The 26,777-nt window shown below is 48.2% G+C and overlaps 1 protein-coding gene across 4 annotated transcripts in view; it reads left to right on the forward strand.

The window, feature by feature from the left end:
- The window catches only part of GARNL3 (GTPase activating Rap/RanGAP domain like 3), a 203,782-nt gene that overhangs the window by 151,401 nt on the left and 25,604 nt on the right, over positions 1 to 26,777 (forward strand). For all 4 annotated transcript variants that reach the window (XM_083158543.1, XM_083158544.1, XM_083158542.1 and 1 more), the window contains 7 exons: positions 639 to 684; positions 2,041 to 2,147; positions 4,704 to 4,819; positions 7,886 to 7,990; positions 8,148 to 8,222; positions 11,659 to 11,770; positions 22,670 to 22,768. In XM_083158543.1, the coding sequence (XP_083014669.1) occupies positions 639 to 684; positions 2,041 to 2,147; positions 4,704 to 4,819; positions 7,886 to 7,990; positions 8,148 to 8,222; positions 11,659 to 11,770; positions 22,670 to 22,768 (660 nt within the window). The remainder of the gene's footprint in view (positions 1 to 638; positions 685 to 2,040; positions 2,148 to 4,703; positions 4,820 to 7,885; positions 7,991 to 8,147; positions 8,223 to 11,658; positions 11,771 to 22,669; positions 22,769 to 26,777) is intronic.

Genomic DNA, 26,777 nt, shown 5'->3' on the forward strand with positions numbered 1-26,777 from the left:
GAGCAAAATCTCTCAAAACCAATTTGGTTTAATGGGCATTAGATAATGTCATTTAGAAACTTGCATTGTGACGTGGATGGGCTAATCATCCGGGGACATGCATGTAAAATCTTGGAGAGAGCTAAAGTGGAGAGATATAAACTACAAACCAACCGGCCCCTGTCATTTGTTAAACTTCTACAATGGCAGTTAGGAGCGTGCTTGATTGGTTGGTACTTTATCACTCTCCAAGGCTTGGTATATCTGCCCCCCAGGTTCTGTAACTGTGGAATGGGCAATTCGGCTGTGCCGGTGGTTCTTCTGCGCTATTTCTGCTCATTCCCCAAAGTTTCTTACATTTTTAACCCTATGAGTGCCAAAATCTATGTGGGAGATATTCGAAATATCCGCTAAAAATACCAGCGTCGCTGACATTTGTTATATGAATTCAAATAAAAAAAAAATATATATTTTTTGGTGTAAAATAAGATTCTATTTCCTATATCAGGTCATCATTACAGGTCATTATGTTGAATGAAAAGGTTTGCTTGGCGATTCTCACACCTATTTTGCCAATTTCCCCCCCAGCACTCAAAGGGTCTATGACCAGTAAATGCTTTCAGCTAGTTTCATGGTGTTTCCTTAATTAAAGCCTGCAGATATTTTTGCCTTAGTGAGATACAACAAGCAAAACGACAGTTACAGGTGAGATTGACTCTGATGTTATTATTTGCCTTGCATAGGGCCACATTCAGTGACAACGCAGTTTCAATTCGGTTGCAACTGGCCGATGGTTTCCGATCTGCGCAGATTGATTGACAGCTAGCGATCGTCATCAGAGTGCTTTTATCCCCTGCGTCTCATTTGTGATGGTTTCTCAGATATCCAATGTTCTCGATGTGTGACCGATGTTCCCGATGGGTCTGAGAAGCTGCCGATAGTCATCTCTTTATGAAAGATGGCTCCCCCAGCGTTGATTTGTGCTCACACCTGAATCAGGCCCAATGGACCGGTGTTTCCCAATACCTGCATGCACAATTATAATCATGTGAATTACTGTGAGGACCTTATTCAGGTTCGATCGCAGCGGCCGTTTGCACAGGGACCGATGTTGTGTTACTGTGCACGCGCATTTGTCGGAACGCTGGGTGCATGCACCCAGGACAGCGGGCGGGGGGCGGAGAGTGGCATGGGGCGCCGGCATCTCCATTAGCATATGGGAACCCCCAGCATTTTATAGGCGTTCCCATGAGAATGCTGGGCCTTCTCATGCTAATGCAGGCATGACGGACAGGCGGGGGGCGGGCCGCTGACATCACCGGATGACAGCTGCCCGCCCACTTCCCCCTGCACGTACACGCCTATGTAAGTTTGCGCAGAGCAACCTTACATATGCGTGCACACACCACATCTTTTGATTGTCGGTGATCATCGAAAGATGTGGGCATTCCCCCCCGGCATGCGAATGCTTTCGCCTGTCGTGCAAGCGAATCGTGCTTGCGAAAGGGTAGTGGTGGCAGCCGACCATTCGAAAGGCGGGGTTTGGTGGACTCGCAAGACGCACATAGACACTCATGTGCCCCCCCCATCGGAGACAGACTGAACACAAACAGTTCTGAATCGTTCCCATGATGTGAATAACTATCGTCAAAATCCTGACACATACATAATACCGACTGTCATAATGGTGAACATGTTAAAATACCGACGGTTATAATGTTGACACAGACACCATATTTGTGTACCGCATGACTCGCTGCGCTTGGCACTGTATTATATTCTCCATCTATGCCCACTGGGATGGTGAAGTAGGAACAAGTCGGACTTTGAGAAAAAAAATCACGAAAAACTCTATTTGTGTCATTATTTTCTCTGTCGGCATTGTGGTATTTGGTCTGTGTTTTTTCCGGTCTGTATTGTGATGGTCAGTGTTGTGTATATGTCGGTATATTGTCCATGGGCGTTTGGTTGCAGAGGTTCTGTCAGCTGGTATTTCACCCATCGATGACTCAGCTACATACTAATAATCTCCATTGCTTTTGTTTTCCCTCTAACGTACAGGCTAAAAATATTTTCGGAAGAAAGCGTTCCCCTGTTTGGTCCCCCTCTTCCGTCCCCACCTGTCTTTACTGATCATCAAGAATTCAGGGATTTTCTTCTAGTAAAACGTAAGTTTATTACCTTAAACTTTCCTAATAAATGTTATCAATAATAAGTGCATATCCAACAGTAGCTCATTAGATTTCACAGTTATAGATGCAAAGTGTCCTGTCCATTCTCTGAGGTCTAAGCTGTCTTCTGCAAGGGGATTGGTGGAAATCTCTGTGTCACTACTGAAGTGTACCTCTACCTGTAATCCTGACAAGTATCTCTGCACCAGTGCTGGGACTTGCAGTAGTATGGGAAGGGTACACAAAGGTGTGTGATAGAGGGGAGGCTGCTCTTACAGTCTGCATCCTTCCTTTTTTTGTAATGTTTTCTGGATATGGGCGAGGGGGGGGGGGGGGATCTGATGGCCAGATGTTTTGGATTCTTGGTTTTGTCAATTAACCCTTTGAGTGCCAGCATCTCTGTGTGAGATGTTCACAGTATCTGCGAAAAAAATACCAGTGTCATTCACATTTGTTATATAAGTTAAAATAAAAATGTTGTGTAAAATAAGTTTATATTTCCTATGTAGGTAGGTAATGGGCCCCATACATCAGCAATTAATTGTGACAATCCTCCGTTCTGGAGATGATTGTCACAATTAATCTTTAATGTGTGGGCTCCCCCTTTTGGCGATCCCGATCAAAAATTGATTGGGATCGCCAATCGATTGCTGAATCAGATTTTTATACATGTTTAATAATCTGGTATTATCTGCGGTTGTTTTTTATATGTGTGGGCGTTCCAGTCTCGTCTTCTTCTATTTAAATGATGAAAAGTAGTAACATCTAAAATGACAATAGATTGAGGCGATGTATGGACACTTTCTAGATATGAAGATGCAATCTTTAGATGGGAAAAATCTGCCGATCACTGAAATAAATCTGTAGTGTGTGGGCAAGTCAAATAGATTGGAGAAACAATTTATCTGGGGGAAAAATCACTGGATCTGGAAAACCATTAATTGTGATTGCTGATGTATGAGGCCCATAAATAGAAAACAGGAATGCCCACACATATAAAAAACAACCGCAGATAATACCAGATTATTAAATCTGATTCAGCAATCGATTGGCCATCCCGATCAATTTTTGCTCGGGATCGCCAAAAGGGGGAGCCCACACATTAAAGATTAATTGTGACAATCATCTCCAGAACGGAGTATTGTCACAATTAATTGCTGATGTATGGGGCCCTTTACATTACAGGTCATTATGATGAATAAAAATGTCTGCTTGCCAATTTTTACGCCTACAGTAGTTTTGGCAAATTCACTTGGCACACTTGGGTTAAAGTTTTCCAGCAAATTATATATATATATATATATATATATACTAGATGATTCTTCGCGCCCTCCGGGCGCTCTTCACACCATCATAAGGGGCTACGCCCCCCCCCCCCCCGCTGGATCAGCGGTGTCGGCAGACCCTCCGCTCCAGCGAGTTTTCAAAGGGGGTGGTGGTGTGTATAACGCTGGTCTTTTCCCTAGGGGGGGCGGGTTTGTGTATAACGCTGGGCAATCACTCTTGTGGTTTGTGTATAACGCAATCACTCTTGTGGATGAGGATGAGTGACAGATCTGGCTAAATATATAAGAGATTATGGGGGAAATTTACTAACAAAAATTTGTGGAAAAAAAATCGTATTTTCATACGAAAATAAGATTTTTTGGGGCGTATACGTATTTTTGGCATTTACTATGCCAAAAATACGAATTTTCGTATTCATATTGATGGGACATTTGTATTTGTATTTACAAATAAGAATGAATACACCATCGATAGAATACGACAGAAATCACCATTCAAAAGAATGGTGGTTCCTGATTTACTAAGCGGCCGTATTAAAAATACGGCCGCTAATTGGGTAAAATGGCCGCAAATATACAGCAGGAAAATACACTTTATTTTCCTGTCGTATTTGGCTTTAGTGTAAAAAATAGAGAAATAAATAAATAAAAAAAAAAAAAAAAATAACTGACTGATCCGTGCAGACTGCCTATAGGAATTCGTATTAGTGGCTGTATATACGTCCGTTAATACAAATTAATACGACATCGGAGGGTTACAAAGCAGTCGTATTTGACTGCTTTGTAAATTCCCCTCCGGAACACGACTTTGCATACGACATATGCAGTCGTATTCATTCGTAGTAAGAATACAAATACAATTTATATACATACTTCCAATTGACTGGCACTCTCGTTACTGGGGCATTGCGCCGAGGTGCCTTCCTCCGGATGATAGATGATTTTCAAACACAGCCTGTAACATGACAGTTGGGAGCTGATTGGCTGGTAGTTTATCACTCTACAAGGTATAATTTGTGTGGGTATCCGCACCGAAAAAAGAAATGCCTGATACTGTATTAATCTTGGAATGTGGCTGACTGACAGGTGGCAAAGCAGGCTCAGCACAGGGGTTACAGTGCGGCCATAACTGAGGCGGCATCCATGCTGAGGTTCCGCTCGTCAGTGTCCATTACTCCTGGTGGTGTGATCGCATTATAACGTATACATTGTGTGTGTGCGAGGGGCCACATAACAATAATCTTTTGTCATTTCCTTCATGACGCAGTAATAAATGGCGAGAAAGCGACTCTGGAAACGCAGACCTTTGCGCAGAAGAGGCAGCGCACGCTGGACATGCTGATCCGTTCCCTATACCAGGATCTCATGCCTGATTTACATAAGGTAATCCTGAGTAATGGTTGTTTCCCGTCGCTGTTGTGAAATATTCCGCCTGAGTGTCGCCAACACTGCAATCTGTCAGATGATATTTATGTACGGAACATCTGCTGAGGCTTGTCATCCAGCCAATGTACCAGGGCGTTCTATTCATGCCGTAGTTATCATTGTCCTCCGTACGCCCCGTCTGCTATTCCATCGCAGGCAGAACACTGGCTTACTCTCCACCAATTCTGTATAATGTATTCTTCTCTACATATCCACAGGCAGGACGGCTGTGACCCCCTAGCATCCACAGGCAGAACAGGCGTGTCACCCTATCATCCACAGGCAGGACAGGCGTGTCACCCTAGCTTCCACAGGCAGGACAGGCGTGTCGCCCTAGCGTCCACAGGCAGGACAGGCGTGTCGCCCTAGCGTCCACAGGCCGGACAGGCGTGTCACCCTATCATCCACAGGCAGGACAGGCGTGTCACCCTAGCTTCCACAGGCAGGACAGGCGTGTCGCCCTAGCGTCCACAGGCAGGACAGACGTGTCACTCTAGCATCCACAGGCAGGACAGGCGTGTCACTCTAACATCCACAGGCAGGACAGGCATGTCATCCTAGCATCCACAGGCAGGACAGCCGTGTCATCCTAGCGTCCACAGGCAGGGCAGGCGTGTCACCCTAGCGTCCACAGGCAGGACAGGCATGTCACCCTAGCATCCACAGGCAGGACAGGCGTGTCACCCTAGCGTCCACAGGCAGGACAGGCGTGTCACCCTAGCATCCACAGGCAGGACAGGCGTGTCACCCTAGCGTCCACAGGCAGGGCAGGCGTGTCACCCTAGCGTCCACAGGCAGGACAGGCATGTCACCCTAGCATCCACAGGCAGGACAGGCGTGTCACCCTAGCGTCCACAGGCAGGACAGGCGTGTCACCCTAGCATCCACAGGCAGGACAGGCGTGTCACCCTAGCGTCCACAGGCAGGACAGGCGTGTCACCCTAGCATCCACAGGCAGGACAGGCGTGTCATCCTAGCGTCCACAGGCAGGACAGGCGTGTCATCCTAGCATCCACAGGCAGGACAGGCGTGTCATCCTAGCGTCCACAGGCAGGACAGGCGTGTCACCCTAGCGTCCACAGACAGGACAGGCGTGTCACCCTGGCGTCCACAGGCAGGACAGGCGTGTCACCCTAGCGTCCACAGGCAGGACAGGCGTGTCACCCTAGCGTCCACAGGCAGGACAGGCATGTCATCCTAGCATCCACAGGCAGGACAGGCGTGTCACCCTAGCATCCACAGGCAGGACAGGCGTGTCACCCTAGCATCCACAGGCAGGACAGGCGTGTCATCCTAGCGTCCACATCAGGACAGGAGTGTTACCCTAGCGTCCACAGGCAGGACAGGCGTGTCATCCTAGCGTCCACAGGCAGGACAGGCGTTGTTGCACTTTTGATTGTCTTTTGGTCCTGACGAAGGGTTAATACCCGAAACGGCGTAGACCGTTTAGAAGAAAATAAACTTCACTTTTGTTTGATACACAAGCCCCGGAGTGACGCCTGAGATTTGGAGGTTGCATTGGTGGCTGCATTGCCACAAGGGAAGGCACCCGTGCCATTAGTACTGCCAGTAAGCGGGGAGTGCCGGACACAAAACGAGATATAGATAGATAGATAGATAGATAGATAGATAGATAGATAGATAGAAAGAATACTGTTATTCACACAGAGTTACTTGTATACAATTTCCAACTGATAAAGCAGACAAGTGTCCCTTTAAACGTTTACCGAATGTTCCCAGCAGCCCCATACATCAGGCAGAGTGTATGACATTAATGGGGCCTGTGTGATGAAACGCCGCTGTCATTGCTGGGCCTGGCTCTGCTGGCTATAGCCATAATCATTATCCAGAAATAGACATCATCCGTTTTGCCTGGTGGCCCGGCATTAGTAGCGATTTGCAGAGATCTTCCTGGTAATTACCGCCCCCGCCAGACGGGGATCGTTGCACAAAGCGATAACACATTGCCAGAATCTAGGACAGACCCCCCCCCCCCCCTCCCCTCCTACATATACTGGCGGTACTACATAGATACCGAACAGACAGGGAAATGTTGTGCTTGAGCACAGGTTATATAATTAGTTCCCTGTAATGGCTCAGTTTGGAAACCTATGGTCTAGGGTCTGCTCTACAGCTTTTAAACAAGTACAGTTGAGGACTAATCTCAAGTGTCAAAGGTTTTCCTACTTCAGTAAATAGGTCCCTCAATCCTGGTCCCCCATCCCTCAACATTGGGAAGCTTACTACATCCTGTCCTCTGGCCCCCTAACAATGGTCCACAGGTCCCTCAACTCTAGTCCTCTTGTCCCCTAATTGTGACCCACAGGTCTGTCTTATATAGTCTCCAACCTGTGTCCTCAGGTTTCCCAACCCGCGCCCTCTGGTTTCCCAACCCGCGCCCTCTGGTTTCCCAACCCGCGCCCTCTAGTTTCCCAACCCGCGCCCTCTGGTTTCCCAACCCGCGCCCTCTGGTTTCCCAACCCGCGCCCCCAGGTTTCCCAACCCGCGCCCCCAGGTTTCCCAACCCGCGCCCCCAGGTTTCCCAACCCGCGCCCTCAGGTTTCCCAACCCGCGCCCTCAGGTTTCCCAACCCGCGCCCTCAGGTTTCCCATCCCTTGTCCTCAGGTTCTCCACCCATGGTCTTCAGGTTCTCTACCCCTGGTGCTCAGGTTCCCCAACCCTGCACCTAACATATATAACAGGTGCTACATTGGGTAACTAGATGTGATGTGAACAGGTTTGATATCATGGGGCATTATATTTGGAACATGTAGCACAATAGGGTATTTTACCTAGAGCTTTAGATGTGGAATAGGTGGCAAACAGTAGAAGTTTACTTGGTATAATAGGGCATTAGCCCCACATTCTTGCTGTACATGTGAAACAGGTTGCACCATGGGGCATTAGATATGGAACACCTGACAAAGTCAGATATTGGCATTAGATGTGTTGCATAGATCTGGAACAGGTGGTAATTTTATAAAGGGCATGGTGCTAAAATTGCATTTGTAATGATATTTCTAGAACATGCTAAACAGAAGGTCATTCAGCGACGTCCTGCCGGAGTCGCCTAAATCTGCCAGGAAGAAAGAAGAAGCTCGGCAGGCAGAGTTCGTCCGGATTGGCCAGGTCTGTATCACACCTATCTTGGGAGAACCACTAGAGTCCTGTTATGGGGGTGGGGTGATATACCTGTCCAGCCGTGTCTGGGATCAGGTGACCTGTGTACCACTAATAGTAGCTGTATTACCACCTTGTGTCTCTTTCTGATCATGTTTTGTTTTAGGCCCTCAAGTTGAAAACAATTGTACGGGGAGACGCTCCTACAAGTCTGGCAACGACTGGGCTGTGCAGGAAAGAGGTTAGTGGTGAATCTTAATTGTAGATGGTGAGACTGTGTATAGCTTGTCCGTAGTACACCACAAGGGTCTGCAGCCACATCTTGTTTTAGGGTTCCGGTCAGCTGCAAGGGGCTGTAGCTATATCATGTATTATTGCTCATCAGAGTTCCAGGCCAGGTGGAGGAGGCTGTAGCTATATCATGTGTTAGTGCACATCAGGGTTCCGGGCCAGGTGGAGGAGGCTGTAGCTATATCATGTGTTAGTGCACATCAGGGTTCCAGGCCAGGTGGAGGAGGCTGTAGCTATATCATGTGTTAGTGCACATCAGGGTTCCAGGCCAGGTGGAGGAGGCTGTAGCTATATTATGTGTTAGTGCACATCAGGGTTCCAGGCCAGGTGGAGGAGACTGTAGCTATATTATGTGTTGGTGCACATCAGGGTTCCGGGCCAGGTGGAGGAGGCTGTAGCTATATCATATTTTAGTGCACAGCAGGGTTCCAGGCCAAGTGGAGGAGGCTGTAACTATATCATGTGTTAGTGCACATCAGGTTCTACGGGCAGGTGAAGCAGGTTGTAGCTATATCATGTGTTATTGCACAGCAGGGTTCCAGGCCAGGTGGAGGAGGCTGTAGCTATATCATGTGTTAGTGCACAGCAGGGTTCCAGGCAGGTTGTAGCTATATGACCTGGAACCGGGTTCCAAGCATGTTGTAGCTATATGATGTGTAATTGCACAGCAGGGTTCCAGGCCAGGTGGAGGAGGCTGTAGCTATATCATGTGTTAGTGCACAGCAGGATTCCAGGCCAGGTGCAGCAGGTTGTAGCTATATCATGTGTTAGTGCACATCAGGGTTCCAGGCCAGGTGGAGGAGGCTGTAGCTATATCATGTGTTCGTGCACATCAGGGTTCCAGGCCAGGTGGAGGAGGCTGTAGCTATATTATGTGTAATTGCACATCAGGGTTCCAGGCCAGGTGGTGGAGGCTGTAGCTATATCATGTGTTAGTGCACATCAGGGTTCTGGGCCAGGTGGTGGAGGCTGTAGCTATATCATGTGTTAGTGCACATCAGGGTTCTGGGCCAGGTGGAGGAGGCTGTAGCTATATCATATGTTAGTGCACAGCAGGGTTCCAGGCCAAGTGGAGGAGGCTGTAACTATATCATGTGTTAGTGCACAGCAGGGTTCCAGGCAGGTGCAGCATGTTGTAGCTTTATGATGTGTAATTGCACAGCAGGGTTCCAGGCCAGGTGGAGGAGGCTGTAGCTATATCATGTGTTAGTGCATAGCAGGATTCCAGGCCAGGTGCAGCAGGTTGTAGCTATATCATGTGTTAGTGCACATCAGGGTTCCAGGCCATGTGCAGCAGGTTGTAGCTATATCATGTGTTAGTGCACAGCACGGTTCCAGGCCAGGTGGAGGAGGCTGTAGCTATATCATGTGTTAGTGCACAGCAGGGTTCCAGGCAGGTGCAGCATGTTGTAGCTATATGATGTGTAATTGCACAGCAGGGTTCCAGGCCAGGTGGAGGAGGCTGTAGCTATATCATGTGTTAGTGCACAGCAGGATTCCAGGCCAGGTGCAGCAGGTTGTAGCTATATCATGTGTTAGTGCACATCAGGGTTCCAGGCCAGGTGAAGGAGGCTGTAGCTATATCATGTGTTAGTGCACATCAGGGTTCCAGGCCAGGTGGAGGAGGCTGTAGCTATATTATGTGTAATTGCACATCAGGGTTCCAGGCCAGGTGGTGGAGGCTGTAGCTATATCATGTGTTAGTGCACATCAGGGTTCTGGGCCAGGTGGTGGAGGCTGTAGCTATATCATGTGTTAGTGCACATCAGGGTTCTGGGCCAGGTGGAGGAGGCTGTAGCTATATCATATGTTAGTGCACAGCAGGGTTCCAGGCCAAGTGGAGGAGGCTGTAGCTATATCATATGTTAGTGCACATCAGGTTTTACGGCAGGTGAAGCAGGTTGTAGCTATATCATGTGTTATTGCACAGCAGGGTTCCAGGCCAGGTGGTGGAGGCTGTAGCTATATTATGTGTTAGTGCACATCAGGGTTCTGGGCCAGGTGGAGGAGGCTGTAGCTATATCATATGTTAGTGCACATCAGGTTTTACGGGCAGGTGAAGCAGGTTGTAGCTATATCATGTGTTATTGCACAGCAGGGTTCCAGGCCAGGTGCAGCAGGTTGTAGCTATATCATGTGTTAGTGCACAGCACGGTTCCAGGCCAGGTCGAGGAGGCTTTAGTTATATCATGTATTAGTGCACATCAGGGTTCTGGGCCAGGTGCAGCAGGTTGTAGCTATATCACGTGTTAGTGCACATCAGGATTCCAGGCCAGGTGTAGGAGGCTGTAGCTATATCATGTGTTAGTGCACATCAGGGTTCCGGACAGTTGCAGCAGGTTGTAGCTATATCATGTGTTAGTGCTCAGCAGGGTTCCAGGCTAGGTGGAGGAGGCTGTAGCTTTATCATGTGTTAGTGCACAGCAGGATTCTGGCCAGTTGATGAGGCTGTAGATATACAGTATCATGTCCCTGGAGCACAGCAGGGTTCCGGACAGTTGCTGGAATCTGTAGATATATCACATCCCGATACACATCAGGGTTTCGGCCAGTTGCTGAGGCTGTAGATATTACCTGTCCTCGATGCACAGCAGGGTTCCGGCCAGTTGCTAAAGCTCTAGATATATCAGGTCCCTGGTGCACAGCAGGGTTCCGGCCAGTTGCTGAGGCTGTAGCTATATCATGTCCTCGATGCACAGCAGGGTACCGGACAGTAGTTGAGGCTATAGATACTTACTGTCCTCGATGCACAGCATGGTTCCGGCCAGTAGTTGAGGCTGTAGATATTACCTGTCCTCGATGCACAGCATGCTTTCGGCCAGTAGTTGAGGCTGTAGATATTACCTGTCCTCGATGCACAGCATGGTTCCGGCCAGTAGTTGAGGCTGTAGATATTACCTGTCCTCGATGCACAGCATGGTTCCGGCCAGTAGTTGAGGCTGTAGATATTACCTGTCCTCGATGCACAGCATGGTTCCGGCCAGTAGTTGAGGCTGTAGATATTACCTGTCCTCGATGCACAGCATGGTTCCGGCCAGTAGTTTTGGCTGTAGATATTACCTGTCCTCGATGCACAGCATGGTTCCGGCCAGTAGTTGAGGCTGTAGATATTACCTGTCCTCGATGCACAGCATGGTTCCGGCCAGTTGCTAGAAACCAGTTGCAGGGATTTCTCCAGTTTCTAACCATAAATAGTAACCAAAAAATACTAGGCCTACATTCCAAGGCCCTGGGAAATGACGGTAAATATAGACGAGGGGATAGAAAAGGGATATACATATTTATTTTTTACTTATCTGTATATATAAGGTGAAATGAAAGCCAATATTCCTCATATATTTTACTATTGATATAACAATATCTGGACCCTCTATTTTGTTGCACAGCCCTGGGAGTCCCAGTGTTTCTGTAACAGCTTTGCCCATGAAGCTACCGGTGGAGATTCCTGGGGACCGTTGCTGTTGGTATCCACAGACTCCGGGGTGTTGCTCATAGAAGGTATGTTTTGGTCATTATATATAGGATTCCTCATTGGTGATGTTCTTCCTGGCATAAAGTGTCACATCAGGGAAGTACAGAAACCCAGGCCCTGTCCTCCCAGCTTCACTGATGACAGTTGTTTAGAGAAATCACATTCCCAAGTGGTGATGGGACAAAGACCGGACGCGTCTTCTCTCGATCATTGGCAAGCTGCTAGTTGTGGCACTGTCAGAGTCTCATGATAAGTGGGCATCCTGGGTGCTGATGGCATCAACTGGTGGCTGAAATGGTCACAAATCAGGATGGACAAATCTTTTTTACACTGAGCCAAAAACCCGGGATGGACCCGGGTCACCATCGGTGTAAAAGGGGTACTGAAAAAAAAAAAGATAGGTTCATTTCCCCACGAATCCTACCCTGGTCCTGACCATGGTGACACATGGAAAGGACCCGGTAGGGCGCAGTGTAAACAGATATGCCTGGTCCCGATTACAGCAATGGGGCAGCCCAACCTCTGGACCGCAGCGTGAATTGATGCCTGTGTGCGGCATCCATTCACCTCGGGGGCTAGGGGTGCGCGGTGGCTTGGGGCAGCCTAGAAGCTTACCTTGGTGCTGGGCTTGTCCCCAGCGTGATGGTCCTGGCACAGCGACCCCGGCGCTTGGAGATTATGTAATCTATCGGGGAGGTGGGGGGGGGGGGGAGCAGGACCGCACCCGAGTGTCACCCTACCAGGAGGTGACACCAAATTTCCAGCTATTCCTCAGTGATTGGTAGCCTGGTTATGCAGTGTGACATCATCCTGCAGTATCTGGCTGGTGTCACAGAGTAGGAGCTGGCAGCCAATCATCTCTGGGGATGCTGGGCAATGCATCACTGCAGAATATGTGTGCGCTATATAAATAACGGTCGTGAAATAAGGTGACTTGTGCTATCACCGTTATATAGTATATAGCGTACCCCCTCCCCAGTTTCTGGCTCCCCAAACTAGCTGGATGCATTGCTGTATATTGTATATTAAATCCAATATAGAAAATCCAATATGAATATAAAGATAATTCATCTCTTTGCTGAGAGAACACCACTGCGTGCGGCTTAAAGCAATCTCCATCTATAATAAACCTACAAGAGCGTCTCCGGGGACGAATCACAGACCGCCCCTCCCAGGCAGAGGGAGTAAGATCTCGCTGCTGTGAATCTCATTAGAGACGGATGCTTTTTATTGATTCATTTATTGCAGCGGATTTATTAATGTAATGTGCCCAACGCCAATTATGGGCTATTTTTAGCTCCTCAGCTACAAATTAGGAATCGGTTAATACAGCGGCAGCCTGGAAGGGAATGAAATCGGAATAATTGAGGACTTCTCTGACACAACATGTCAGATGTGTGGATAATGTTGACACTATCCACTGAATTAATGACCTTTTCTCATGAGAGATGTCATTGTTGCCTTAGGCTTTCTGCATTGTGGTGATTCTTACAAAGTCCGCAGGAATAATGTATTTTATTGTACAGTATGGGGAATTACCGGGAGGGGAATCATTATTAACCCCTTCAGGTGGGTGTAGAGTCACACTCCGAAGCCTGACTATCCACTCTGCTGTCCTCTCTCTCTCTCTCTGCTGTCCTCTCTCTCTCTCTCTGCTGTCCTCTCTCTCTCTCTGCTGTCCTCTCTCTCTGCTGTCCTCTCTCTCTCTCTCTGCTGTCCTCTCTCTCTCTCTCTGCTGTCCTCTCTCTCTCTCTGCTGTCCTCTCTCTCTCTCTGCTGTCCTCTCTCTCTGCTGTCCTCTCTCTCTCTGCTGTCCTCTCTCTCTGCTGTCCTCTCTCTCTCTCTGCTGTCCTCTCTCTCTCTCTCTGCTGTCCTCTCTCTCTCTCTCTCTCTCTCTGCTGTCCTCTCTCTCTCTCTCTCTCTGCTGTCCTCTCTCTCTCTCTGCTGTCCTTTCTCTCTCTCTCTGCTGTCCTCTCTCTCTCTGCTGTCCTTTCTCTCTCTCTCTCTCTCTCTGCTGTCCTCTCTCTCTCTCTGCTGTCCTCTCTCTCTCTGCTGTCCTCTCTCTCTCTCTGCTGTCCTCTCTCTCTCTGCTGTCCTTTCTCTCTCTCTCTGCTGTCCTCTCTCTCTCTGCTGTCCTTTCTCTCTCTCTCTCTCTCTGCTGTCCTCTCTCTCTCTCTGCTGTCCTCTCTCTCTCTGCTGTCCTCTCTCTCTCTCTGCTGTCCTCTCTCTCTCTCTGCTGTCCTCTCTCTCTCTGCTGTCCTCTCTCTCACTCTCTGCTGTCCTCTCTCTCTCTCTGCTGTCCTCTCTCTCTCTCTGCTGTCCTCTCTCTCACTCTCTGCTGTCCTCTCTCTCTCTCTGCTGTCCTCTCTCTCGCTCTCTGCTGTCCTCTCGCTCTCTGCTGTCCTCTCTCTCTCTCTGCTGTCCTCTCGCTCTCTGCTGTCCTCTCTCTCTCTGCTGTCCTCTCTCTCTCTGCTGTCCTCTCTCTCTCTGCTGTCCTCTCTCTCTCTCTGCTGTCCTCTCTCTCTCTGCTGTCCTCTCTCTCTCTGCTGTCCTCTCTCTCTCTCTGCTGTCCTCTCTCTCTCTGCTGTCCTCTCTCTCTCTCTGCTGTCCTCTCTCTCTCTCTGCTGTCCTCTCTCTCTCTCTGCTGTCCTCTCTCTCGCTCTCTGCTGTCCTCTCTCTCTCTCTGCTGTCCTCTCTCTCTCTGCTGTCCTCTCTCTCTCTGCTGTCCTCTCTCTCGCTCTCTGCTGTCCTCTCTCTCACTCTCTGCTGTCCTCTCTCTCTCTCTGCTGTCCTCTCTCTCTCTCTGCTGTCCTCTCACTCTCTCTCTCTGCTGCCCTCTCACACTCTCTCTCTGCTGCCCTCTCACACTCTCTCTCTGCTGCCCTCTCACTCTTTGTTGCCCTCTCTCTCTCTCTGCTGTCCTCTCTCTCTCTCCTGTCCTCTCACTCCCTGCTGTCCTCTCTCTCTCTCTGCTGCCCTCTCTCACACTCTCTCTCTCTCTGTCCTCTCACACTCTCTCTCTCTCTGCTGCCCTCTCACACTCTCTCTCTCTCTGCTGTCCTCTCACACTCTCTCTCTCTCTGCTGCCCTCTCACACTCTCTCTCTCTGCTGTCCTCTCACACTCTCTCTCTCTCTGCTGCCCTCTCACACTCTCTCTCTCTGCTGTCCTCTCTCTCTCTCTGCTGTCCTCTCACTCTTTGCTGTCCTCTCTCTCTCTGCTGTCCTCTCTCTCTCTGCTGTCCTCTCACTCTTTGCTGTCCTCTCTCTCTCTGCTGTCCTCTCTCTCTCTGCTGTCCTCTCTCTCTGCTGTCCTCTCTCTCTCTGCTGTCCTCTCACTCTCTGCTGTCCTCTCACACTCTCTCTCTGCTGCCCTCTCACACTCTCTCTCTCTGCTGCCCTCTCACTCTTTGTTTCCCTCTCTCTCTCTCTCTCTGCTGTCCTCTCACTCTCTCTGCTGCCCTCTCTCTCTCTCTCTCTCTGCTATCCTCTCTCTCTCTGCTATCCTCTCACTCTCTCTGCTATCCTCTCTCTCTCTGCTATCCTCTCTCTCTCTCTCTCTCTGCTATCCTCTCACTCTCTCTGCTATCCTCTCACTCTCTCTGCTGTCCTCTCACTCTCTCTGCTATCCTCTCTCTCTCTGCTATCCTCTCTCTCTCTCTCTCTGCTATCCTCTCACTCTCTCTGCTGTCCTCTCACTCTCTCTGCTATCCTCTCTCTCTCTGCTATCCTCTCTCTCTCTCTGCTGTCCTCTCTCTCTCTGCTGTCCTCTCACTCTCTCTGCTGTCCTCTCACTCTCTCTGCTATCCTCTCACTCTCTCTGCTGTCCTCTCACTCTCTCTGCTATCCTCTCTCTCTCTGCTATCCTCTCTCTCTCTGCTATCCTCTCTCTCTCTGCTGTCCTCTCACTCTCTCTGCTATCCTCTCTCTCTCTGCTATCCTCTCTCTCTCTCTCTCTCTCTCTCTGGCCCTTATTCAGATCGGTGCGGCCGGAGCCGCATACGTTGCTCCGGCCGCACCAACCAATCCCCGCCTACTATACGGATCGCCACGGCCGTCCGTACACGGACGGCTGGCGATCCGCATGAAAATGGTGGGGCGTACGCCTCCACCATGGTGGGAGCTGCCCCCTGCATTCGATGGTCGGCGACCATCGAAGGCAGGGCCGCACGCCCCACCAGCTCCCGCAAGCTGAGACCACACGGACAATCGTCCGTGTGAAAGCTTGTATGGGGGCTGAGAGCTGACATCCGGCGATGTCAGCTTTCCGCCCCCATCACTGGCGTCATAGCCTCATTACCATGCATACGCCCCGCGTTTGCATGGGAACGCCCATGAAACGCGGGGCGTATGCATAGGGAAATGAGGGTATGAAGCCCCTCACGCCCCTATACGCCCCCTTTGCGGCGTAGAAACTTCATGTGCGGCGATTTCGCCTGCACATGCGCAGATTGACCTCTGCGCATGTGCAGAGTGAAAACATCGGCGGTACGGCCGCACGCGGGCCGTACCGCTCACTTCAGAATAAGGGCCTCTGCTATCCTCTCACTCTCTCTGCTGTCCTCTCACTCTCTCTCTCTCTGCTATCCTCTCTCTCTCTCTCTCTCTCTGCTGTCCTCTCACTCTCTCTGCTGTCCTCTCACTCTCTCTGCTGTCCTCTCTCTCTGCTGTCCTCTCACTCTCACTCTCTCTGCTGTCCTCTCACTCTCTCTCTCTCTCTGCTGTCCTCTCACTCTCTCTCTCTCTGCTGTCCTCTCACTCTCTCTCTCTGCTGTCCTCTCACTCTCTCTCTCTCTGCTGTCCTCTCACTCTCTCTCTAGTGTCCTCTCCACTGTCCTCTCTCTCTCTGTCTCACACCTCTCCAGTCTCTTCTCTCTCTCTCTCTCTCTCTCTCTCCCTCTGTCTCATACCTTCTATCCAGTCTCTTCTCTCTATCTTTCTTTCTCTCTCTCTCTCTCTCTCTCACACACCTTCTCTCCAGTCTCTTCTCTCTCTCTCTCTTTCTCTCTGTCTGTCTCACACCTTCTCTCCAGTCTCTTCTTTCTCTCTCTCTCTCTCTCTCTCTCTCTCTCTCTGTCTCACACCTTCTCTCCAATCTCTTCTTTCTCTCTTTCGTTCTCTCTCTCTCTTTCTCTCCAGTCTCTTCTCTCTCTTTCTCTATCTCTCTCTGTCTCACACCTTCTCTCCAGTCTCTTCTCTCTCTCTCTCTCTCTCTCTCTCTCTGTCTCACACCTTCTCTCCAGTCTCTTCTCTCTCTTTCTCTCTCTCTCTCTCTGTCTCACACCTTCTCTCCAGTCTCTTCTCTCTCTCTCTCTCTTTCTTTCTCTCTATCTCTCTGTCTCACACCTTCTCTCCAGTCTCTTCTCTCTCTCTCTGTCTCATACCTTCCCTCCAGTCTCTTCTCTCTCTCTCTTTAAAACAGGGATATTCCACCACGGGCGCTGCAAACCTTAAAGCTGCATACAATCCTTCAATAGAGGTCACGGACCACCAGAAATACAATGCAAAAATAAGAGAAGTCTCACGTGCGCTTATAGGTATAGTCCTGTATAATTGAGGATAATTCACAGGGTTCCAATCCATCTCAAGTACTCCAAATGTCCATATACATGTGAAAGAAGAGAGACATGAACAAAGGTTGTATTGAAACTGTAGTGAAACCAGTCTATTTCCCCTTTATGGTGAAATGGGAATCAAGGAAAACAGTGTTCCCAGACAGCTTCCAAACGGTCCCAGGGTGAGTTTTAAGGGGTCACCTCACACATGCATATGCGTAAAGGTGCTCAGAATATGACTTCAAATAGCCAGAATAAAATCACAATCCTTTATTCAATCACAATGGGGCAGGAACACGGTAATGACAGCCTTCATACCACATCAGATGTTACCCGGGTGCTTAATGATGGTACCAAGCATTGCAACCACTATGCTCCACACTCAGCTCACTTTTAAAAACTTTCAGACACTTGTATCTACGCGTTTCGGCACGCTGCGGTGCCTTTTTCAAGAAAATGTGTCAAAATGATTCAAAGACTTCCAGCTGACAGAACGCCAGGACCTGCTCTCACCAGGATCCTCCACGTGTCAGGTCAGGTTTCTCAGACCTGTCTCTCTTCTTTCACATGTATATGGACATTTGGAGTACTTGAGACTGGTTGGAACCCTGTGAATTATCCTCAATTATACAGGACTATACCTATAAGCGCACGTGAGACTTCTCTTCTCTCTCTCTCTTCCCTATCACATTTGTTCCTGTCTCTGCTCTGTATGCTACTCTTCTGTCCCCATTTCCTTTCCCTCTCATCTCTCTTCTCCTCTCTCCCATCTGTCCTCTTTTCTATCTCCTTCTCTCATTCTTCTCATTTTGCGCTCTGCGATATATTGTATTCCACCTCCTTCCCTCTACCCTTCGTGTCACAATTTCCTAACAACATTTAACATTTAAGACTTTAGATTAAAAATACATTATCCCCCCCCCCGTTACAATGTAAGAGCTGGATTTATATGCTCTATAAACAAGCATGTAATGCCGTAACCAGCCATGTAATGCTATAACCAGCAATATAATACCGTAACCAGCCATGTAATGCCGTAACCAGCCATGTAATGCTATAACCAGCAATATAATACCGTAACCAGCCATGTAATGCCGTAACCAGCCATGTAATGCTATAACCTGCAATATAATACCGTAACCAGCCATGTAATGCTGTAACCAGTCATGTAATGCTATAACCAGCAATATAATACCGTAACCAGCCATCTAATGCTATAACCAGCCATGTAATGCCGTAACCAGCCATGTAATGCTATAACCAGCAATATAATACTGTAACCAGCCATGTAATGCCGTAACCAGCCATGTAATGCTATAAGAAAAAAGAGGGTCTGGTGATCAGTGCGCTACTATCTGCAGCTGGTACTGAGACTTGTCAGGTCTCGAAATGGGTGAAAAGGAAAAAGAAGTGTACCAGCGCTGGCTGTAACTATTTAAAAAATGATGATAAATAGAACGGTATCCTTTACAATATTTATTATCAATAAAAGTGCTAAAATAGCTGTACCAATTTTTAGGTTATGTGATATATAAAAAACAGGGGGTTACAATAAAATCATATTAATGGACATTCAATAAGCATCATAGTAAATTGTGGGCATTGGGTTTGTATATTACCACACGGACGTCGCAGATGGTAGTCCCATAAAGCAGCAGATAGCCAGGTGGCCAATGGCAGTCCCAAAACACAGAGTCCAGTTGGAGAATTAGGTTCCTCTGGTGGGAAAGATAGTAAACCTGGAGGATGAATGGAGTATCCAGTCGCTGCCTCGGATAATGAGTCCGGATGGGGTGGTGCAAGTGCACGGTGCGTGGTCAGCTGTGGTATGGAATAAGCCCGGTGGTGATGCAATGGGAAGGAATGTCCAGCAGTGGGGGGCTCAACGCGTTTCCCTGGGTCAAACACCCAGCTTCTTCAGGAGCAGGCATGTAATGCTATAACCAGTAATATAATACCGTATCCAGCCATGTAATGCTATAACCAGTAATATAATACCGTACCCAGCCACGTGATACCGTATCCAGCCATGTAATGCCGTAACCAGCCATGTAATGCCGTAACCAGCCATGTAATGCTATAACCAGCAATATAATACCGTAATCAGCCACGTGATACCGTATCCAGCCATGTTATGCTATAACCAGCCATGTAATGCTATAACCAGTAATATAATACCGTATCCAGCCACGTAATGCTATAACCAGTAATATAATACCATAACCAGCCATGTAATGCCGTAACCAGCCATGTAATGCCGTAACTAGCCATGTAATGCCGTAACTAGCCATGTAATGCCGTAACTAGCCATGTAATGCCGTAACTAGCCATGTAATGCCGTAACTAGCCATGTAATGCCGTAACTAGCCATGTAATGCTGTAACCAGCCACGTGATACCGTATCCAGCCATGTAATGCTATAACCAGTAATATAATACCGTAACCAGCCATGTAATGCCGTAACCAGCCACGTAATGCCGTAACCAGCCATGTAATGCTATAACCAGCAATATAATACCGTAACCAGCCACGTGATACCGTATCGAGCCATGTAATGCTATAACCAGTAATATAATACCGTAACTAGCCATGTAATGCCGTAACTAGCCATGTAATGCTATAACCAGTAATATAATACCGTAACCAGCCACGTGATACCGTATCCAGCCATGTAATGCTATAACCAGTAATATAATACCGTATCCAGCCATGTAATGCTATAACCAGTAATATAATACTGTTACCAGCCACGTGATACGTAACCAGCCATCTAATGTCATAACCAGCCATCTAATGTCATAACCAGCCATCTAATGTCATAACCAGCCATGTAATGCCGTAACCAGCAATATAATACCGTAACCAGCCATGTAATGCCGTAACCAGCCATGTAATGCCGTAACCAGCCATGTAATGCCGTAACCAGCCATGTAATGCCGTAACCAGCCATGTAATGTCGTATCCAGCCATGTAATGTCGTAACCAGCCATGTAATGCCGTAACCAGCCACGTAATGCTGTAACCAGCCATCTAATGCTATAACCAGCCATGTAATGCTGTAACCAGCCATGTAATGCTGTAACCAGCCATATAATGCCGTAACCAGCCATGTAATGCCGTAACCAGCCATGTAATGCCGTAACCAGCCATGTAATGCCGTAACCAGCCATGTAATGCCGTAACTAGCCATGTAATGCCGTAACATAGAAACATACATAGAAACATAGAATTTGACGGCAGATAAGAACCACTTGGCCCATCTAGTCTGCCCCTTTTTTTAAACATGTTACCTCAAACCATATTTGATCCTTATTTTTTTGTAAGGATATCAATATGCTTATCCCAAGCATGTTTAAATTGTACTACTGTATTTGCGTCTACCACCTCTGTTGGGAGGCTATTCCACTTATCTACTACTCTTTCTGTGAAAAAATTCTTCCTCGCATTTCCCCTGAATCTTCCTCCCTCTAGTTTCAGTGCATGTCCTCGTGTTCTGTTGCTCCTCTTCCTGTGAAGAATGTCTCCCACCTGTACCTCCCTCCCCCCAGTGTCAGTGCATGTCCTCGTGTTCTGTTGCTCCTCTTCCTGTGAAGAATGTCTCCCACCTGTACCTTGTTAAAGCCCTTGATATATTTGAAAGTTTCTATCATGTCCCCCCTTTCCCTTCTCTGCTCTAAAGTATACATATTAAGACCTTTTAGTCTTTCCTGGTACGTTTTGTGATGTAGGCCATGCACCATTTTAGTTGCTCTTCTTTGTACAGTCTCTAATGTATTTATATCCTTCTGGAGATATGGCCTCCAGAACTGAACACAATACTCTATGTGAGGTCGTACCAATGACCTATACAGTGGCATTATTACTTCTTTCTTTCTACTGCTGATACCTCTCCCTATGCAACCAAGCATCTGACTTGCCTTCTTCATTGCTTTGTTACATTGCCTACCTGCTTTTAAGTCCCCTGAAATAGTGACACCTAGATCCCTCTCTTCCTCAGTAGTTTCCATTATAGTGCCATTTAAACTATATTGAGTCTTTGGATTTCTGAGACCCAAGTGCATGATTTTGCATTTTTTGGCATTAAACTGTAGTTGCCATTCTCTTGACCATTTCTCTAATCTGCCTAGATCCTCCATCATTTGTTTTACCCCTCCTGGTGTGTCTACCCTGTTGCATACCTTTGTGTCATCTGCAAAAAGGCACATTTTACCCTCAATTCCATTTGCAATATCACCAATAAAGATATTAAAAAGCACCGGTCCAAGTACAGATCCCTGGGGTACTCCACTTGTAACCTTTCCCTCCTTTGACTGTATAACCAGCCATGTAATGCCGTAACCAGCAATATAATACCGTAACCAGCCATGTAATGCCGTAACTAGCCATGTAATGCCGTAACCAGCCATGTAATGCCGTAACCAGCCATGTAATGCCGTAACCAGCCATGTAATGTCGTATCCAGCCATGTAATGTCGTAACCAGCCATGTAATGCCGTAACCAGCCACGTAATGCTGAAACCAGCCATGTAATGCTGTACCAGCCACGTAATGCCGTAACCAGCCATGTAATGCTATAACCAGCAATATAATACCGTAACCAGCCACGTGATACCGTATCCAGCCATGTAATGCTATAACCAGTAATATAATACCGTAACCAGTAATATAATACCGTAACCAGTCATGTAATGCCGTAACTAGCCATGTAATGCCGTAACTAGCCATGTAATGCCGTAACTAGCCATGTAATGCCGTAACTAGCCATGTAATGCCGTAACTAGCCATGTAATGCCGTAAACAGCCATGTAATGCCGTAATCAGCCATGTAATGCCGTTTTGGTCATTATATATAGGATTCCTCATTGGTGATGTTCTTCCTGGCATAAAGTGTCACATCTGGGAAGTACAGAACTCCCAGCTTCACTAATGACAGTTGTTTATAGAAATCACATTCCCAAGTGGTGATGGGACAAAGACCGGACGCGTCTTCTCTCGATCATTGGCAAGCTGCTAGTTGTGGCACTGTCAGAGTCTCATGATAAGTGGGCATCCTGGGTGCTGATGGCATCAACTGGTGGCTGAAATGGTCACAAATCAGGATGGACAAATCTTGTGCACGGTGGCTTGGGGCAGCCTAGAAGCTTACGTTGGTGCTGGGCTTGCCTTGTCCCCAGCACGATGGTCCCGGCACAGCGACTCTGGCGCTTGGAGATGATGTCATCTCCAAGCGCCGCACCCTGCACCCGTGTGCAGTGTAAACAGTGCTGGCCTGGGAATATTACAGCCATGTAATGCCGTAACCAGCCATGTAATGCTATAACCAGCCATGTGATGCCGTGTTTGGCTATATAATACCTGTGTGTTGTGTTGCAGATGGACAGACTGAAATCCCTGTATTTGATAAGTCGCTGCAGATCAAACAGATCCATGTACTGGAGATCTTAGACCTTCTCATAGCGCGAGCCGACAAAGGTAAGATGGTGACGTCCAATCACAGTGGCCCTGCCCAATCACAGTAGCCCCACCCTGTAACGCCGTCTCTGGGAAATTCCATGTTCCAACCATGTTACCGTGTCAGAACCTGAAAATATTCCCTCTATTATGTATGATCTATACAATCATGTTCACTGTTCCATACTTGTCGCCGGGACCCGGAAGAAGACGCTGGAGACTCCACCACCATCTCCAGACCACCACGAATGTTAGGCTGATGTCCTATCATGTTGACTTGTCATCCATGTAGACAGGATGAATGTTGACCGCTGCCAACATGCTAAGCATGTCGACATTTCAACCATGCCCATATTGACGATCATAGTCATTTCAACATGACAACTGTCAACATAAACTTACCATACCTGTACTTATAGTTCCTGCTGTCAGATGTATCCCCCTATTAAGGCGCTACAGAACCCTTGCTGCGCCTCGTATGTAAAACATCACAGGAATAACAATAGTTTGACTTCTAACACCTGATTCTGAGTTGGTCATCCCTTTTTTTAGACTGACTGGCCAGTGGGCCAATCAGAACATGGGGGCGGGTTTAACTGGTGTTGGGGGTGGAGCTATGCTGGGAGGAAAAAAATCGGTTATGCTTTGCCATCAACCATCTGGGTCTCCCCCATCAATAGCAAAAGTATTCTACATTAACCATCGATGATGATGAATAAATAATGGTCAGTGACCATCGCTATTGTCGAGCATTTCCACGACAAGTCAAGTAAGTAGGTGTAGCTGGCCGTACAGCTGGTCAAGCCCTCAACCTCCATCCCCAGACCCCTGGCCCTCTAGGGCTCAGTTCCTATCCACAGGCTGCACCCCTTAGCCTGCGATTAAACTGGGTGGTACTTGTATACTATCACGGCTCCCATCGCATGCCATCGCATGCTATATGTAGTGGCATGCGATGCGATATTTCCGTGTTTTTTATGCATTTGTTGTAAACATTGCATGCCATGCGATGCGATGCTATGCGATGGCATGCGATTTTGATCACAAATGCATCCAAATGCATTTAAATTAGTAGCAAACATGTTAAATGCACCCCAAATGTCTTTTTTCACACTGTACCACCCCCACTATCAACGCCAACCCGAAGCGTGGCGAGCGCAGCGAGCCCGCGAGGGGCGGCGGTACGCGTCTTATGACCTTTTCATACCCCCACTATCCACGTCGGCGTGGAGTTGAGAATAGAAAGTGTGGCGAGCCCGAAGCGTGGCGAGCGGACGTGGATACCTTCACAGGTATCCGTGTCCCCTCGCGGGATTCACAGCTATCCGTGTCCGCTCGCCACGCTTCGGGCTCGCCACATTTTCTATTCTCAACTCCACGCCGACGTGGATAGTGGGGGTATGAAAAAGTCGTAGGACGCGTAACGCCGCCCCTCGCGGGCTCGCCAAGCTTCGGGTTGGCGTTCATAGCAGTAGCGCACGCAGGGGGGGTTTCTGAGTACCCAGAAACCCCCCCCCAGGAGTCTAAGGGCCCTAGGCTGAAAGCTGAGGGTCCCCTCTTTCCATGGGTACAAGAATTTTTAAAATCGGCCCTTGGGAACCGGAGATAACCGACTTCAAAGCAGTGGTCCCCATCCAAGCCTGTTAATTGCTTTTCCCAGTCAGATATTTCAGGTTCTGCCTGACTTTTTGCTGAGTTTTGCTGAGGGTATATTCCAAAAGATGGGACTCTCCCCCCTTTGATGTACACTAGTAGCTTGTCTCTACTCTTCCAAGAACCAGAGAAACCCCCTTCTGAAAATCCTGCGTTTGCCCCTGCATAGTGGGGGTGGTACAGTAACAAATGCCCTTTGGGGTGCATTTAACATGATTTTAACACGTCAATGATTTCTATGAAAAATCGCATCGCATTCCATCGCATGCGATGCGATTTTTTCCTATACGATGCCCATCGTGGGAGCCGTGATACTACACAAGTACCAACTGGGTGAAGGGATTGGGGGCCACAGCAGCAGACTCTAAGCAAGGTCCAGCTCCGTGCTGCGGCTGCTGATTAGAATTGCCGCAGTTTGGGCTGCTTGGACCACTGGTGTCATCTGAAGACGCTGTGGACGCTACAGTCATTGTCAGCGAGTGCAATGGTTACTCATTAGTACTCCAGATGGAAGTGGGCAGAGCGCTCGTCCCGCTGTGAATAATGAATATATTTAATATTTCCTCCCGTCTGCGGCGAGTGCGCCAGGAAGATGAAGTAGCGGAGGTGGATGTGAAGGAGCACTCTGGGAATATTAAGGACAGGGAAGAAGAGTTATTCTCATAATTTATCACCTCCTCGGTCTCATCTGACTTATTAAAAGCTCTGTGCGCAGGAAGCGGGATCTTACTTGTGGCTTACTAATGCCGAGAGAGGTTATCCTTGTGCCATGAGGTGTCTGTGGGCATAGGCGTCACAGCTGAGGGGTGACCTGATGTCTCTCTGGGCAACAGCTGAAACGTGTAATGTTGGGGTAAACTTGGGAACATGCATGAGAATGTGGAGCTGGTGTTACTCTGCGTGATAGCAATATGATGTGAGGAGGGGAATGGAGGTAGCAGGAACCCACAGACTGAGCATTATATAGTGGGAGGAGCAGGATCCCCAGCAGCACAGAGTATATCAGGAGATGAGTGATGTGTCAGTAGGGACAGAGCTGCATGTGACATGATGTGAGGAGGGGAATGGAGGCAGCAGAAAGCCACAGACTGAGAGTTATGTAGTGGGAGGAGCAGGATCCCCAGCAGCACAGAGTATATCAGGTGATGAGTGATGTGTCAGTGAGGACAGGGCAGCATGTGACAGGGGCAGTGACATGATGTGAGGAGGGGAATGGGGGCAGCAGGAAGCCACAACTGAGAGTTATCAAGTGGGAGGAGCAGGGTGCCCCAGCAGCACAGAGTATATCAGGAGATGAGTGATGTGTCAGTGAGGACAGGGCTGCATGTGACAGGGGCAGTGACATGATGTGAGGAGGGTAATGGAGGCAGCAGGAAGCCACAGACTGAGAGTTATATAGTGGGAGGAGCAGGATCCCCCAGCAGCACAGAGTATATCAGGAGATGAGTGATGCGTTAGTGAGGACAGGGCTGCATGTGACAGGGGCAGTGACATGATGGTAGGAGGGGAATGGGGGCAGCAGGAAGCCACAACTGAGAGTTATCAAGTGGGAGGAGCAAGGTGCTCCATCAGCACAGAGTATATCAGGTGATGAGTGATGTGTTAGTGAGGACAGGGCTGCATGTGACAGTGGCAGTGACATGATGGTAGGAGGGAAATGGAGGCAGCAGAAAGCCATAGACTGAGAGATATATAGTGGGAGGAGCCGGGTCCCCAGCAGTACAGAGTATATCAGGAGATAAGTAATGTGTCAGTGAGGACAGGGCTGCATGTGACAGGGGCAGTGACATGATGTGAGGAGGGGAATGGAGGCAGCAGGAAGCTTCAGACTGAGAGATATATAGTGGGAGGAGCAGGATCCCCAGCAGTACAGAGTATATCAGGAGATGAGTGTGATGTGTCAGTGAGGACAGGGCTGCATGTGACCGGCTCAAAGAACTGTCTGCCCTCTTGGGCTGGGACATGGAAATATTCTTCCCATTCTCATCACCTTCCCTTGGAGCAAACCACAGGGGATAAATACTCTTGCATTGTGGACATCTAAAACCTGGCACTATAGGGTGTAAAACATAGAACCGTCAGATAATTTGCTATATGTCTGTAAGAGGTAAATTTACTAGAGCTTCTAAAAATGTAAATAAATTAGGTTTCCCCTAGCAATCAGTCAAGGTAGACAGAAACTGATTGGTTGCTGCGGGCAACATCCCCTCTTTTCATTTTTAGAAGCTTTCTTAAAATTTCCGCCTAAGTCTTTTGACTTAGTTATAATGTAAAACATGTATTTGTGTAGAGATACAGTGACAACCAATCAGCTCCTAACTGTCATTTTAGTTTCAAACACAGTCTGACAGAGCTGATTGGCTGGTACTTTATCTCT

The sequence above is a fragment of the Crinia signifera genome, chromosome 9, assembly GCF_055691185.1.
Source record: "Crinia signifera chromosome 9, ASM5569118v1, whole genome shotgun sequence".
Classification (NCBI taxonomy): Eukaryota; Metazoa; Chordata; class Amphibia; order Anura; family Myobatrachidae; genus Crinia; species Crinia signifera.